The sequence below is a fragment of the Micropterus dolomieu genome, linkage group LG17 (assembly GCF_021292245.1).
Source record: "Micropterus dolomieu isolate WLL.071019.BEF.003 ecotype Adirondacks linkage group LG17, ASM2129224v1, whole genome shotgun sequence".
Classification (NCBI taxonomy): domain Eukaryota; kingdom Metazoa; phylum Chordata; class Actinopteri; order Centrarchiformes; family Centrarchidae; genus Micropterus; species Micropterus dolomieu.
Genome location: NC_060166.1, coordinates 30,419,950 through 30,438,159, shown reverse-complemented (window position 1 = coordinate 30,438,159; position 18,210 = coordinate 30,419,950). Strand labels below are relative to the sequence as shown.

The 18,210-nt window shown below is 40.5% G+C and overlaps 1 protein-coding gene across 1 annotated transcript in view; it reads right to left on the bottom strand.

Annotated features, from left to right (window-relative positions):
- frem2b (FRAS1 related extracellular matrix 2b) overlaps nt 1-17,328 on the bottom strand; it is a 51,134-nt gene extending 33,806 nt beyond the window's left edge. Inside the window, exons 1-2 of the mRNA XM_046074667.1 lie at nt 12,191-17,328; nt 10,947-11,036 (exon numbers count right to left, since the gene is read on the bottom strand). Of these exons, the coding sequence (XP_045930623.1) occupies nt 10,947-11,036; nt 12,191-17,240 (5,140 nt within the window). The 5' untranslated portion in view covers nt 17,241-17,328. The remainder of the gene's footprint in view (nt 1-10,946; nt 11,037-12,190) is intronic.
- Nucleotides 17,329-18,210: the final 882 nt, after the last annotated feature.

Below are 18,210 nucleotides of genomic sequence, written 5' to 3'. Positions count from 1 at the left end.
TTTACTTTGTTCAGCCTTACACTTAAGATTTAAAAACTCTTACTTCAACTGCTCAGTCATAATGTTGATGGTTGGATGAGCTGAGCTGAATAGCTCATGAGAACAAGAGCTTAGAAACCCTAGCATAGAAAAAGCTATACTATTAACCAACATCCACAGTAAACCACTATGATTTAAATGTGCCTTCAGTGAAATTTGCTTCAGTTCCTATAAATGCTGATGATGTTCTCCAGTGTGATGGACAGTAAGTAACCTTGTTGTTGTGGAAACTGCTCTGTGACTTTTTTCCTGAGTCACAAAATAGTCATCTGTGTGGAAAGGCAGTGAGGAATTCCCAGAGCTCTTATTTCAGATGCGGCTCCCTTATGTGTGGCCCAGGAGGGAAACGTGTCAGAGAAAATACTGTACAGTGTGATAGTAGGGGAAGGTCAGTCCTGTCCTGGGAGCCTGCTTCACACTCTAGTGTCCTCACTGCCTCAACTGACGTTGTTTGTCATCTGTTATACAAAACACTTCACACAAAACCCACACATTGGCTAGAGAGATTTTCTTAAAGTTAATATTCAAAATTAATTTCTTAAAAATATGAATCAAGTATGTGAAAAAAAGTCCAAACAGCAGACAGAAAAACAACTCAGTACACTGCCCTTTGGATATTTGCTAGGGTCACTATTTCTCTGTGTCTAGAAATTACTGGCATCACATATATTATAAATATATAAATATAAACATCCTGGGTTTTTCAGTATAATCCTATTAGCCATGCACGGAAATATTAGTTGAAACAGAATCTTTCCAAACACCTTAAGGATTAGCAAGTGTGCAACTTTGGATGCACAACTCTGCAAAAGATCTGCTCTGTCGCGGATTGATTCCAACCAGGGGCACAGAGTGTCCTGCTAAGCACCGAAGGTCAAAACCTGTTTCTGACCATGGCTACATCATTAGGGATGGGAAAGAGACTGTTCAGACTTGAGTGGGCACAGGTTATTCTAAAGTATTTCATTATTTCTAGTTAAGCTACGATCATTAATAAGATCATGATTTATATACTTTACTCTATACTCTAGATCTTCAACTGATCATTAAATTCATATGGTGCATCTGAATAACTCCACTTGTTCAGCAGGATAATGACCCTTGCACCTGAAAACTGAAAAGATGAAAGGTCTAATTCCCCTATATCTCTTTACAAGTGAGTAAATAAATCAATTAACAGACCTTGAGTTTCGGAACCCATCCAAAAGAGGTATAAAGTAATTGCTGAGGGCTTTGTTTCGATTGTGTAGGTGAGGTCAGACAAAGTATTCCTTGATTGCCCTTGAATGGCATTCCTGTCTGTCAAAGAGGATGCAGCCTCAAGTGTCTTAATTAACAGTCAGCCACACGGTTTAGAGCAAGCAGAGCAAAAGGCTGAACTCTCAATAGCAGCGGAAACAACAAAAGGCTGAATTAGCAGCTGCAGGGCTTTATTCGGCATTCACATGTAAAGGTCATTGTGGTGTTAAAATCAAGAGTTTCCCGCTCATTACCAGTCAATTATGTACAGTATAAACGGCCTCAGTCACGAGGCCAAAGCTACTAAAGTAACATAGCGCTTGTAAAAGAGCAACATGCTACACTTCTTTTGAGCTAATCTTGTAAAACAAACAGTTATTTTCATGTCACACACTTCCCGTCTGAAGAGATGAGCTCATGGAGACAAAAAGCCGTCTCCATACCAGGAACTGAAAGGCTTGCATTGTTAAGTGCATGTGATAACCTCAACCAATGTTGCTGGTGACTCAGTAGAAAAGAACAGAAGTAGTGAAATAACAAGAGATGCAAGGGGAAGTGTGAAAATGTGAGAGAAAACAAAGCAACATAAGGATGCAGACTTAACAAAGAGAGGGGGGCGTACCTTTTCTTGACCCTTGAATGCACAGTGTTTGCTCTCTTGTCAGATCGAATAATGGTGGACTGTTTGCTGAAAGCAGCAGTGTGAGGCCATAGAATATAAAACCCCATCCCAGTCCCACAGAGTCATGAGCTCCATACTAATAGAACGGGTGTTTGTCAAGGCTGTTCTCAGGGCCGGCCTCCATTGGTTTCATTTATAACAACATGTTTCAGCTGCATTTCACAGTTGTTACTTGCAAATCCTCACATGTAGAGGCTTTTGCCTGAGAGGAAAATGCTCCTGAAAAGCTGAAATGTTAATTCCTAAAGAAGTGTTAAATGACTCTTGGGTCTTTGTTTGTGAATTGTGAAAGGAGCCTTCAAGTAGAACTGTGCAAACCTGCATGTTAAGATAAGCATGTTAGTCTGTATTCATGAAAAGAGGGGAGAAAATGTTTAAGGATTTGGTGTTCAGTGTCATTGTCGCCTTCTTGTAATATTGGACTGAAGATTAGTCTGTGCAGTGGAAAATACCCAGGGTTCAAAAATATGTGCAGGTATGTAAAAAGAAGATTACTTCTAAGGATGCTTGAAATTCTTTATTTAGACATTCAACATATTTTTCTGCATCTGAATCATGGTAAAAACAACTTCTCGACATCTTTGTTGGAGAATGTGAAATTTTCACTGGAAAATTTTGGTGCAAAGTGGACATGTTGCAGGAATGGATTCTGTGGAAGTGGCCATGCAAATAACATTTAGAAATGTATTTGTATGCAGCGATTGTATGTACAGATACAATTTTTAAATCCGATCACCCTATTTTATATATATATATTTTTTAATTTTTTAAGTTCTTTGAGTAATAAATTGTACTCAAAGAACTTTAAAAATATATATATATAATAGATGGACTATGCATTGTGAAGTTTGCCATCAGGAAGTGCAGCCTTTTAGTTGGCTAAGCAATTATCTTTGCAATGCAAAACAAAGTCCATCCATGAAAGATCCATGATTTAGGAAAACTAGTGCCACTATGTTTAGATTTTTATATATTTTGAAAAGAAAAATGTATTGTTACGATTGTTACACATGACATACTGTAACTATTACAATTATTACATTATTAGTTGCTTATCACCACTTTCAACGTGATAGCTAATTGAATGATCTTTCGATACAGTGAATGATGTTTTTAACTGACATGTTTAGATAATGTGTGACTACTTAATTTACCTGGGGAAAATAAAGATAATGACTGTAAAGTTTGAAAAATTGCTGTCGGTTCAGGTCATGTGGCTTACAACTTTTCATAAAGTATAGGCTCTAAGAATTCAATACAGTGTAGGCTACAGTAATTAGTATAACCCATTATACTATCTTTACACTACATATATTGCACAGGGAACTGTTGAAAATGATGACTGTTTTAAAGTGCAGCACTGCTCACTAGATGAAGCTCACTGATAGAGACAGTTATTCGACAGATATAACAACAAAGCTAGTTACCAAACACTTTGACTACCACGCATTTAGATCAAATGTGTGAAAAACTCTCTCAAAAAAGAAGAAAGAAGTTGCTCTTACAAACACAGAAAACTATTAGATCTGAAGGACAAAAGTTATATGCCAAAGGGGATAAACATGAGAGGCATGCAGAAGTTGCATTGTTGCCTAGAGCTCTATCTGTGACATTTTAACTCACACACACTGAATGCCCTTTAAAATATTATCAACTCTCTTTAGAAAGTAAATTAAGTGCAAATTAAATGTTAGTTGACTATCCGAAAGGTTTCACAATGACCCAGTGTTGTCTCTCTGTAATTAAAGTGCTGAAAAATTCAGTATGACTTACTGATCAGTGATAACCTATAAAGTATTACAGAACAATTCTGTGGTAATTGTAAAAGCTTCACCCAATTACTTGGGGATTTAAAGAGCTAAATGTAACCGCTGTATCAGATTGCCCAGATGTCTAGATCTGCACCCGGTGGCCCATCTTTATTTCGCTGTTCCCATTTGCTTGCTAATATGTAACTCCAAGCCCGTGTCCTGGAAAACCAAGATAAACCCAGGCGTGGTCTAGTTAATTTCAGGCAGAAAGACATTCCTCGGTATTCTTCGTGGGGGAAGGGTTGATCTGACCTATGGACATTTCTCTGGTTGTTCCAGTCAAGTTTTTTTATGTTCCTCAAAGCTACATGGGCAAAAACCAAAAACAACTTGTCGTAGAATAATCAAGTCTACGGCAACGTTAAACATAATTTCTATTGATATGTAGATGAGGCTGCATACCCGCAGAGCACACTAACTAAAATTGAGCCCTCGCAACTTGTCAACACAGGCGGTGTTTAGAGAGTGAACTGCACATCAGCACATTCATGCCATCGCTACAGGCGACAGGAAGCAGCTTGACGCCTTGCCCCCGTCAAAACTGGGACCAACAGAGTAATTCTATCTTTCATCTCCTCTGACTGCTCTTCCCTCCCATTTCTCAACTAGATGACTTCTCATATCCTGTCTATCAGGCTCCACTTATGGAGGAAAGCAGGTGGTCGTGAGACGGAACTTGATCCACACATAGAATCCCCAAAGGGTTTCATCAGAACCTTTTATAAGATGAGAGCCTTGTTAGTCTCAAGACACATTGTTCATAGCGAGAGTATAAAATGCAAACCTTCTCAAGAGAGTTTGCTTCAAACTGTGTAACATTTTCAATTCCCCTGTACTGTGTATATTATCTTGACATACTGAAATGCTGATGATATCAAAATGAAAGGAGTTGGTGTCTTTCCCGGTCTACATCATAGCACTCTAATCAAAAGAGACAACAGCATGAAATCAAAGACAAAGCAGTTATCAATTAAATTGTAGCCGATGCCGAGCATCTTGATTTCAACATTTTAGCAATGCCAGCTTCATCTCTGATTATGCAGCTGGCCCCGAGATGGATGAGTGGTGGATGTTTTGTGTGTGTGTGTGTGTGTGTGTGTGTGTGTGTGTGTGAATGTTTGCACATAAAAAAGTGTACAAAGTGTACAAAGGATCCAATTCAGGCTCCAGTCCTGAAACCCAGGCTCAACTGGAGAGAGTTGTGACACTACAGCCTTAGCCCAGCTGTCAGAGGCTTATCATGCAGCAGGGCTGAGAGGAGCAGCTCCGGCCCACTGCTGGGATTCAGGGGCCAAAAACACATTATCCAGAGTGATTTTGCAAAATTGAACAAAAGCTCTGCTACTGTGCAAAGAGAGATGTCACAGCAGCGACTATTGCATCACTGACTCTTAGTTCTTGCTGTTTTCTGGGAATATCAGATTTGTCAAAACACTCAGTCTCATTTAATCATTTGTTATGCCAGGGCAAAAAATTACACAAGACACAAACTGAATCCTTACATAAGAGACTGAGATTAAATGTTTGCTTTCATTATGGATGTGATAAGATTCCAAAATATTTTTAACAGTTTTCAATTTTCCATTCCATTTTACACATTTTTATCTTCTCCTTTTTCCAGTGCCAAAAAGCTGTAAAATACATGTATTCATGTGTTAGGTTGTCAAAACTCAAAACTGATAACACAAACTTAAACCTTTAAGTTTTATAAAAGAGGGATTTTCTGCAAACTCCAGCAACCCCAGTTCTGCTAGACTGATATCCTAAGGCAGGTATGATGACATATATCATCATTCGGGGAACAAGTCTGGGCCTGGGATTTCTATACTTTTGGGTATTTGCGTTTGCTTTGTTAACCTTGGATCCATGCACTTCTTTTGGCAGCATATTAAGACAGAGGAAGATAATTATCAAGCAGGGTTTCTCTTCTGTTTTCCAAAGGGAAAAAGAGGGCACATCATTGTTAAAGGGTTTGAGAGGATTTAGCCATGTTTCATCCAAATTCTATATGATATACAATCTACTACCAGTTTTTAAAAGAGGATATTGCTGTCACTCTTCTAAATCATTATATATCTCTTCTGTCCAGGTACTCACATCTTTCAAGATAAGCAAAAGATGATTTTCTAACTAAACATGGACTGTTTAGCAGTAACCTGCACTCAAAAGAAAAATTAAGTGCAGGAAAGAAAAAGAAGCATACAGCTAACTTCTGACAACTGCTGATGATCCAACAAACTTGAGCAGAAACGATTTCATTGCCTAATTCATAAAAGAATGATGAAACCAACATGTTTTTGCTTATTTGCCTTATAGAATGAGCCAATCATTAATAATGGCCTTAAAAAAATTTCTAAGAAGAATTACATCTGTTAGATCACAATGAATGTTTCATTCCCTCACCAATGAGCACTGGTTCTTTACTTGTTTGGTCAGTCACTGCAGCACAATCCAGATATGCTTTAACTACTTATTTCTGCAATTTACACGCACATTAAAGGAAATAACATTTCACAGATACACGTATTTATGTTGTGTTGAATAGATAAGACTGGTGCTAGGTAATAAACATGACAAATATAACGGCAATGCAGACCGGTGAGAAAATTACGACTCAAAGTTAGCAACTGGCCATGTAAATCACTCTCCATATAAAACGATTAGCCTAAATCCGTTCTGTAATTCAGTTTTTCATCCCCAGAGTGAAGCAGCTGTTACCCAGGAAAAGCTCCTCTAATCAACTCCCAGATGTTTTATTACAAAACATTCCTCCATAACAATAAAATGACTACCTAATATTTTATTAGCTGCAGCACAGGTGGACTGTGAGAAAAACCCAACACCCTAAAATCTCAACTACTCCAGCTATGTAATTTGCTGAAGCTTACTGCGTACTTTGCGCATATGATTCATCGTATAGGTCCCAAGGACAGAGGAATGTTATACCCCCTAAGAAAAGCGTAGGGGAGACAATTTCATTAATAACAGGACAGAAACACATGGAGAAACTGCAGAGTCATCACCTGCCCTGTGATAGGGATATTATATTATACACAAAGTCTATATTAACCTCACAACTGCATGTGAGTGCATCTCCGCCCTTACTTTTGCCGTGCTCTAGCACGCTATGGGAAGAAAGATAATCCCTCCTAACCTGGGATCAGACAGGACGGGAAACAAGGGAGATGGATTCAAGTATGCACTCTGTGTCACAAGCGATTACACAGCGATAACATGGAAGATGTAGAAGCTCTACACGGCAGATGTTAAAGCAGTCCAAAATGGTTCGAAGGATTTATTAGGTTGAGGTACTCACGGTGACCTGAACTAATCTTGTTACACGAAGCAAAAATAAACACACAAAACACAATTGTTGAGGTGGGCGGTGCAGATTTGCATTGGAAACTGGAAAGGAGAATCATTCTCCTCTGTGTCAGTGAAATGGAAATATGTCCTTTAGTGAGTCTTCTGAAATAAAGAATTCAATCTCGACATCTTTTAAGGATTTTATTCTTTGCAAAGGGTCAGACAGACATACAGAGTGCAAACAGTCTGCAGAGTGTAAGACAAAGAGCCAGTGAAGAAACAGGTGACTTTATACTGTAAGGGTATTACGCAGCTATCCAAGGGAGGAAGGGAGTAGGGACTAGCTGTCCTGAGATGAAGGCCTATCAAGGATAGTCAGATAAGAAAACTCTCTAACGAGCATCTTTCCCATGGGAACCTTCACCTAGCTGTAACATAATGAAATAATCAAATGCCACACAGTGAAACACTGGTCTATTCTGATGAAGCATGCAGGGTGAAACAGTAAACACAGTAAAATATCAAATTTCCATCACATCAGCCATGTAATAAAAAATACTAGTCAATTCTAGACCCATTTCAGTACAAATCTGAATTATTGATTTTCATACTCTATGCACTTTACATACTAAGCAGGTCTCACTAGTCAAATGATAAACATGAGGAAACTTTAGGTTTCGTGTGGTTAGGTTTAGGTGTGGAGTTTGACCTTCAGAAGTAGTACATTTTTATAAACTGAACAATCAATGATGTTTTGCTGCCTCTTTGTAGCTCGGTGAAAGAATAAAATGAGATGGTAATGAGTGCCTGGAAAGGAACAACAAAGGCAACAGCAGTGTGTCTGTCAGTAGGAACATCCCTGATGCTGACGGACTGGCTGGAGGCAGACAGGGATTCAGCTCCACAAACAACTGCCTGGGAATGCCAGGGCTTGTGTGTGCACTCAAGTAAGCTTCACTGAATGCAGTCGAATCCTCAGGAGACAAGGGGAGAGTTCACAGACACACAGCAATTAACTGACAGAATGACAGGAGCAGACCCCGCCCCAGCACACGCACACACACAGATACACAAACATCCAAATACCAATCTTGTTCTAAACAAGTCACTTTCTAAGTAATACAAGAGGTTTCTGGCCCTGTTTGTGGCTTTGCTGTCCAGGTGTGATGTTTGTCCAAAACAGAAAACAAACACCCACAAATTAATATGTCTAATTTCAGTCCTCTGTGATTATTCATTCAAAGTGTTGACAAGCTTGACAAATAGCAGACACCCAAGCGGCTCTGAGAAATAAGCCCTGTTATTGGCAAAAGCCCCTTCAATACAGCAGTAAAGGCACACAGTGGCAGCAATCTGAAATCAAATGAAACTGGAGACAGAGAGACATTTCCCCACTTAAAGCAAAGGCCATTGTTGCAGCCAGTATCCATATAGAACAGTGCCAAACAATGGTAGGTCAGGTCCAACACAGATTTAAATTTCACTGAATTTAAAGTTTAAATGACACATCAAGCAGCAGATTATTCACTGCCATGAAGGACTCAGCCCTTACCAGCTCAATTTAAGAGAGCATTGACAATCCAGCAGAGAAACTATGATTTCAGTTTCAACAGCTAAAACAGCCTTGTGGTCAGATCTCATACTGCCGTATTTGGGCTGAGCGTAATGAATGGCTTGGCATTTCCGTTTATTCTTCCATTGCAAAATTAGTTCCTGTAATGAGTTGTAAGTGACTTTATTTTTGGATTGACAATAGAGACAGTGAAACTTCTATAACAACCAAGTGTGGGTGCACCCATCCCAGTACAGTAAACTCATCTTTAAGCAGAGGCAAACTGACAGCAGGTAATATATATGGCAACTAATGCTAATTTATCACACTAAAGTTTGCTGTTAAAGCTTCTCACACGTGAAGATTTTCTGCTTTTCTCTGTTAATATCATTGATAATTAATGGAATCGAGCTCCATGGGAAAAGGGATATTTAATTTTTTCATTATGAATGTTCACCATTTTCTGACATTTATAGATGAAATATTTAATCAATTATTGATTATTTAAGAAAAAAACTGAATAATCAATAATCATTAGCTGCAGCCCTGTTCATTCCTGTCTATTGATCTTGTGTATATGTAATGTAAACAAAACAACCACCACCCTAAAATACATACTGGATGCATGCAAATTCAGTTGGACATACTAATTAGCAGTCCTACACATACTCAAAACTGTGCACACATTCACAGTTCATCACAGCTGTTAGCAAAAAGTCCTAGAATCCCACTGAGCAGCTGCAACATGAAAAGTAACTTTCTCCCCCCCAAAAATTGCAAGTGCATTTGGTAAATTTCCCAATGAACTTGAAGTGAGGAGGAGAATGTTTTCCACCGCTGAACGTGATACAGTGCAGCTGTGTGCCAGTGTATACCATTCAGCTCCTCCCCAACACAACTGTTCAAAGAGCTGGAGGCTCTGTCAGGGGATTTAGGGCAGCCACCAGCACAGCTTAAATCTTATTTAAAAAATGTTCACTGACTGCCTCACAAGCTGCAGTGCAGTATGTGTTGAGCCCTTATGGATGGGTTATCCAACAAGACTCTTCATCAATTTGTCCAGCCATTTAGGTGCAACCTTTTGTTTTGTTTGAGCAGATAACTATGATTGAGGATAGAATAAGACATATGCAGTTTTAATCTTCTTATAAAGTAATGTAAAATATTGTAGGGAGTGATGAAAAAAGTGAATCTAATTGCCAGTTTTGGAAGATAAACTACCAGTGTGGGATACAAGTATGTCATCTAGCACCAAACAAGCTAGAAAGAGAAAAAAAATGACAGAGAGAGAAGCCCGGAGAGATCCATGACAAATAACCCAATTGAGACAATCATAAATGGACCAACTGAACTTCACTCAAAAACACTCGCCAGAAGCTCAGGTAAAGCACTTTCTTACAGCATCACCTCCCGATAAGAAGTTGTCCCTTGCATTTTAGTCATCACTCATTAGCAACCCATCTACCTGTTGGCATTGTTATTAACGTGTCTATCATTCAAATGAAGCCACAGACTGGTCCCGAGTTGAAAGATGAGAAAATGTGTACAGGGGCCCACCGAGGTGCATGTGGGAAAAGGGGGCCCCTATTAGAGAGGGCCTTTGTGCTCACTCATCATGCCTGAAGGGTAGCAAAAAGGATCTACTGTCAGGCACGCTGCTCCTGCTAATCGGCAACACCGGCATTAGTGCCTCAAACCCCTCACTGAGCCCGTGTGCCCAATTACATATCTACAGTGGAAGGAAGATATTCGTTAATTGTTCCGCTAACTTACTTGCTAAATCAGGAGGCCCTTGCCTCAAAAAAATACAGGTGAGCATGGTGGGATGCTATAGGACTGAGCTATGTAGGGTTTACTGCACAATAAGAGTAACATGAATGTTCAGACAAAAGGTGGTATGAGTGGAAGCTCTGACATTAAATTTTTTTGGCAGAACTACTGGTTGAATGGAAATCAACAGAGCATGAAATAAAAAAACTTTATGAATAAATAGTATATTTTTCTTCTTTTTCACTGCATATTCTTATTTATTCATGCTGAAAAAAGAAACTGTGTGAAGGTATTGTTCCGGAAATCTCCCCTATCCATGCACACAGCATTTGCTTAGTAATTCTGCTAAATTAGGCACATCATGAAGCACATCCAAACATTTCCTTTACCATCTTAAATAAATCTGAGTTAGTTAAACTTGACAGTGTAACAAAATTCAATATTTCAGCCTCAAAAGTCCGCATTACCAGTACTCATTTTAAGCTTAACGGTATGCTTACCACACCAGTGTAATTTCAAGAGGGTCTGTTTAAATAAAGTAACTTACCACTGTCCTCAATGGAGAAATAGAAGATGTCATTCGTAGCATTATCACCGTCCCTCAGAACATAGCATATTTTCATGTCATCAATTTCAGCTGAAAAAGAGATGCATTTGCATAAATATCCAGAATATCCTACTCATTAAAGTTTACATCAGTTATTTGGCTTAAATGACAAGTGGGGAAATATTTCATTTTGTTCCTAAAAGACTAATTGTCAGTAACTGTTATAAAAAGCAGGCTGAGGTTGTGTGATGTAATGTGCACACTGCATAGTGTCAAGGGAATCTGAAAGAAGAAACTGCCTGGTAACAACGGCTGTATATTTATTAGACCCCTAAATGATATGAAATAAACATAAAGACTAGCTTTATTTTTGGGGCTCTATCACAGCGGTCTGTTTGCCATCCTGATAGTGTGGTTCTCGACAGGGTTCTTTATAGCCCAGGATCTGGAAGATTGTGAAGTTTACAGCCCTTGCTGTCTTCAATATTTTATGTCAAAACATTTCCCTTCCAAGAGACTGATGCATAAAAATGCATGGCCATGATTTTCAAATGCCCAGGAGATAGTGTCTTTATTTACTGTCTGTTTACTCTAGTGAGAACTTTTGAAATATTGAAAAGGCCTCTTGGGGAAAGCATCCCACAGTGACTCTGTAAATAAAAGCAGGGAATACAGGATATTGACTGTACACTGATGCTGCTACCCTGATAGTTAGCATTTACCATATCACCTCTCTGGTCTGCTTGAAATAAAAATGAAAGTAATAATATTTGGAAAGCCTGTGGTATGCTGTGAGCCATACTACAAGAGTCCCCACCTCCCACCCCCTTTTGTTTGCATGTGCACATTATCTATCATCGTATCTGTAATCCCCTTGTCTTCTGTAAGAAAATATGACTCTGGTTATGCACAAATCACCATCAGTTCTCTCCCATAGTGAAATATTTTAGGCACTGTTAGAAAAATGCACTCCTCTAGTAAGATGTGGTCAGCCTAAGGCACTGACATACTTCATCTCTGTAAATAGGCAGTCTCTTGAGTGAAAACAAAAACCTTTATGTTTGAACTCAGAATTTTTCAGGCATCAGAGGGGAGTACATTTAGCAAAATGAGTAAATGTAAAATAAGTTTGAGAGAGGCTCAAGAGAAATATAAACTGTCTTCAATGTAAGGCTCCGCAGTACATTACACATCTAACAGAATGTCACAGTATTGCAAAGCTGTTTAAAATGTAGCTCTCTTACCTTGTGTGAAGGTGGTGATAGTGGCATTCCCTTTGCCTAGGTTGATCAGGTAGCCATGTTCAGGGGCAACGGTAATCCTAAAGGTCACAGAATCCAGAATGCTGTCTCTGTCCTCTGCTTTAAGGGTCTTACTGGTGATCACAAACCCTAGGTGACCAGTCTCTAGAACCCGCAATGTTGGGGCACCCTTGTTCACTACAATCTGCGGTACCCCGTTATCCACCGGGAGGACAGCAATCTTCATCACTTGGGGCTTTCGAGTCTCAAATACTGTGTTGGGGAAGATATAGAAGTCTGTGTGAGTGCCATCAGTGACGGTGAAAGAGAAGCTGTCCTCTGCACTCTCTGTGCCATCATGCTTGTAGCTGATCATGTTCTCATTCAGGTCCTGCTTTGTGAAGGAGGTGACATGCCGGGTGTTGTTAAAGAGCAGTTGACCATGAACTGGTATTTGAGTTATTGTGAATTTCAAGAGGCGGTCAACAGTGTCTCTGTCCTCCACTGTAAGCTCAAAAGGTGTGATCAGTTTGTTTTCTCCCTCAGTCACCACCAGACCGTGTATTGTGACCACAGGCTTTTTATTGTCCACGTCACTGATTGAGACGCGAAAAGTGCGGAACACAGGGTTGTAGCCATCAGTCACTTCAAATTCAAAGCTATCCATTTTCACTTCATCTTCAGCAGTGTGGATATAGTAGATTTTGTTGCCAGCCAGCTGGAGCTGTGTGAAGGATGAGATGGGCATCCCAGGTGTGTCTGTGCACTCCAAGTGTCCTCTTATTGGAGCTCTGGTGATTGTGAAAACTAAGTGTTCATCTGGGCTGTTGAGGTCACTGGTGCTAAGTAGGTCTGTTGTCAGAGTAACCCTGCCACCCTCTTTAAGGGATACACCTTTACTGATTACATCTGGGAAAACCATGTCAATGCCACCGACTGTGACATAGAAGTATCTGTCAATCAAAGGGTTGATGCCATCTGTCACATCAAATTTGATGAGGTCCCGAATCCCTTCTTGCCCATTATGGATGTACATAATCAAACCCTGATCAACTTCGTTCTGTGTAAAGTTCATTCCAACTGTGATATTTTGCAATGTCCCAGAAGGTGTTGTCCTCTGTAAATACCCCTGTCCAGGCCCATAGCGGATAATGTAAGCTAGAGAGTTATCCTCAGAGTCCAGATCTGTAGCTTTTAATACATTGCTGTTTATGATTTTCACGTCACCTATCTCAATTTCAAGGCCGTCATTGATTGCCATCCTCGGGGTCTCGTCGTCCACAGGGATAATCATAACTATTATTGTTTTCTCTACACTGAACTTTCCATCTGTGAGAACAATATCAAAGCTGTCCTCTGTGGTCTCTGAGTCATCATGCTCATACACAATGCTGGAGGCCTCCCTGATCTGATCCAAGGTGAAATTAGAGACAGGGACAGCGTCAGTAGTGAGTTGATTGAGAATAAATCCATGTTTGGGGTGTTTGGTGATAATGAATGTGAGCTGATCAGAGGGGAGATCTGCATCAGCACCATTCAGAATGGGAGTGTCGATGACTACGTTCATGCCCTCCATAACTACAAACTCTCTCATGTAAATCTCAGGCTTTTCATCATTAGAGGGGATTATGGAGATAGGGAAAAAGTGCCGTTCAGAGAAATTGATGCCATCAGAGCATCTGAACGTAAACCTGTCCTCCACTGGCTCAACTCCTTTGTGTATGCTTTGAACATAGTAAATGTGATTCTGTCTGATGTCCTTGATGGTGAAAGCACTAATAGCTGTACCAGACCTGGATTTCTCTGAGCCTGGTGCTGGGGAGATATTTTCAACATACCCTGAAGTTGGCTGTACAATGATTGTACAAAGGAGGTCATCGTTGGGGGTGTCAACATCGTGAGTGCTTATATGAAGAATCTGAATTACATTCTTCTCTCCCTCAACAACAGTAAACTGTGGCCCCACAAAGACCTCTGGAGCCTGACTGTCCAGGGGAAGAATAGTTACATGCACTCTGACACCTGTGATCTTATTACCTCCAACAGTCCACTCATCAGACATGTCCGTCAGAGTGAGATTGAAAAAGTCCTCCTTTGTGATCAAGCCTATCTCCCCACTGGTATGGGCATAGACCACAAGGCCGTTAATGATATCAGCTTGGGTGAATGTGCCAGACAGGACACCTTTCACAAGAATTTCACCTAATGATGGTGGGTCCTCCACAATGAAGGTCAAACGAAGGTCATCTGTGTCTTCATCTCTTCCCTGAATGACATTACTTGTGATTTCTGTTGCTCCATTTTCCAGTACATCTATGTAGGAGCCAATTGTACCAGCTGGGAGACTGATAGTTGGAGTCTCATCATCAATTGGCTTTACACTAATCTTTATAGTAATTGGGACAATGTGGACCCCATCGCTGACATCTATTTGTATTGAATCAAACGTCGATTCATCTCCATTATGGATGTACGAAATACTGCCATTTCCAATATCCTCTAGGCTGAAAGTGTCTCCTTTTGTCATGTCAGTGAATGTAAACTGGATCTTGCCATGCAGTGGAGGCTGAGTAATAGTGAAGGATATCTGTTTGCTATCTGTGTCTGTGTCTGAGGTGTCCAGCTCAGCGCTTGTAATGATATGTGTGCCACGTTCAAGCACAGTAAATCCAGAGTTGGTTATTTTAGGCGGCTTATTGTCCACAGGCTTTAAAAATATAGTGAAAACTCCTTCTACGCTATTTCCAGAAACATCCTCCACAGTGTACCTAAACTGCAAAACATGAGAGGTAATTCCAAGCTCAAGATCAGGTGGTTTGTAAGCTATTTTATGGTGGTTAATTTGTGCCTGAGTGAAAGTTGTGACTTCACTACTTGGCTTTTCAGTTAATACCAGAGCTCCCAATACAACAGGGCTATTCTCATCTGTATTCGTTGGTGGCTGGGTGATTGTGTATTTGAGATCCCGATCCTCTGAGTCCAGGTCAGTGTAACGGAGGAATTTCTTTCGGAAGTATGTAAGCTGATACTCGTGCACAGTCATTTGCAGAGTCGTGCCAGGGTACACTTCAGGTGGGAGGTCGTCAATAGGGAGAATTTTGATAATGAATGAGCTTTCACCTGATTGGTTTGGTGGGTCATTGTCATCTTGAACTCTAAACACAAACTGATCCATGACTGTGCTGGTACTGTGGGGCCCAATGTGCTTGTAAAACAGTTTACCATCAGTAATATCTTGCTGCAGCCATTCATTTACTACTTTCTCATACAATTCATCCTCTGTATTAAACTTCCAGGTTGATGGGTCCTCTGGGGCCTCAGACTGACGCAGAAAGACCTGCCCAATCGTGGAAAAGGGAGGCTCTATTGTGAATTTTATTGAAGAATCCTCAGAGTCAATGTCTGCTGCACTGAGCATAAGTGAGGAGATTGGCATCATTTGGTTTTTAAATAAAACCAAACCAGTGTTGGCATTAATTATGGGAGGCTCGTCGTCAGTTGGCACAACAGTGATGGGAAACAGAAACTCCACCTCATTTGTGCCATCTGTCATTCTGAAAATAATATTATCACTGTATGTGTCACTGCCATCATGCTGATAAATGACTACTCCAGCGTCGAGGTCAGCTGGGGTGAAAAATTTCCTTCTCAAGCCCAGAACAGTTAATTCTCCATGCCTCAGCCCATCAATAACAGTGATTTTGACTTTGTCTAGATTGTCCTCATCGCTGACTTCCAGATTCTGTGAACTGGACAAAGGCCGGGACTGACCCTCATACAGTAACTGGCCAGTATTCCTTGTCACCACAGGGGCCAATGTGTTCATAGGCTTAACAACAATCATGAAAGCAAAAGGGTCTGACACAGCCCCCTCTGTGTCCACAACCTCAAACTCAATCTGGAAAATCCGCTCAGTGTCTGAATCCACAGCTGGGGGTTTGTAGGCGATTTTCAAGTCTTTGAGGTCTCCTTGGTAAAATGAAGTTATTGGTAAATTCCTATCATCTGTGCTCACTATGTAGCCCTCCTCAAAGGACAGGGTGGATGTGATGTTGAAAATTAATTCGTCAGGATTAGACTCAACATCCTCTGCAGCCAGCATATCCATCGTTATCGCCGTCATTACAAACTGGTCTACTTCCATCATCATCATTGCAACAAAGCTGGGTTTAGGAGCTGTGTTCTCCTCTCCATCTTTAATCCTTACCAAAATTTGGAAAAATTCCTGCTTAATCAAATTGCCTTCCTTATCATGTAACTCCACAAGCATTGGAATGTAATCTCTGTTTGGTGACTTCAAAGCAAAAGTATGTTGATAATGGATGTTCATTTTAATAAATTCATCGCAGTCCACCATTGTTCCGAGGCTGTCCTCATCCACAAGTTTCCCATACCTGGGCAGCACACTGCCACTGGAGAGAGAGGCTATTTTGCATTGTTGTGCACTTCTATCATATGTGAATTCTAAAATTCTTCTATCAATGGGGTTACTTGTGCCGAGCACTTTCTCAACGGTGAGTGGCATATTTTTGGTTAGTACTTCCAGCTGTGTGAAAATGACTTCCACCTCCATCATAAAAGGTATTACAATCGTATCTGTGTGGGTGTCATACCTGAGTTGTAATCTCACTCTATCCCTCGGAGGACTCCTAGAGCCAAAGTGAGAATACTTCACGTCGTTGGGGCCAAATTCACACGGAAACTTTTTCGGGGACAGGTGTCCAGGCCGTTGAGACAAGGGATCATTGTCCAGGACTGTTATGCTGCATCTATCACCGGGCTGAACTTGGATAACCAAATCATTGATGGGATCAATGAAGACTGATCTCCCGAAAGGCACGCGGATCCCATTATTGGCAACCAATATCGTGTCCTCTGTCAGCTCGGACCTCAAGGCGTATGATAATCCATAGCTGTCAAAAACCTGCGAAGCTGCATCACCTGTCAGAATCACCGCAAGCAGAATCAAAGCAGCGCCAGTCCCGTGCAGATGCGGGGGAATAATCCAAGCCATTTGTAGAGTGGAACCGCAGACTCGTTGAACTTTGGGCATACGCCCTTGTAAAGTAAGTATGGGGGTTAAAGTTACAAGAATATAAAATCAGAGTTGGATAATATCACGCACCTATGGGCACTAAGGTGCACCATTCTCTCTCAGCAGCTGCACACTAATAACCTAAACTTCATACTCCTGCTTTGCTGGAGTAAGGACAGTTACGCCCTCCTCTCAGCCGATTGGTTAATATGCCCGCTGGAATGCGTATATCAGGTTTTTAATGGACGTGGCTTGTGTCATTCTGAGCAGACCAAACGATGCCGCGTGGGCTGGACCTCATTAGGTTGGAAAAGGTAAGAAAAATAAACAAATAAGATGATTCTTTGGTATAAGGGAATATATATAACCTGCATTATGACCAAGAATGCAAGTGAATTTCGAATTACTTCATTTTACACGCCCAAAGCAGATCAAATGGATATATTAGATGTTGTTTTTATTATTATACTAATTATTATTTATTACTATCGCCATATGTTCTCTAATCAAATGTAAGGTATACACTCACTCCAGACTATTCCTAATAGCATTCAAGGAAAGCTGTACAAAGGAGTATCTGACTGGAGAAAAGCTTTGTCTCCCTCTCGTGGTTTAGCGCTGCTGAGGAGGGAGGGAGCTCCACACCCTTCATTTCCAGCCGAAATCCCACACTACCTTCGACTTTGTGCAAATTTGCTATTTCTTCTGATGAAAACCACTACACCCAGTCAAACAGGTTATGCATTGCATGTGTTGTGCCACTACAGTATATTGTGCTGTGTGTTGGAATACATAATGTAATGGAAAAGTACCTTTAGCTGCTTTTAAATGTGTGAGTTAGTATGGCATGTATGAGGTCATACACACCAGAGCTGCAAGAGAAAGAGCACTGCATGAATTTGATTGTGTCCACTGTCATTAAGTGCAGTCAATCCATGTGGCCACAAAACAGCTACTCCTCTTGACATATTCACCTTGCAAATTAGCC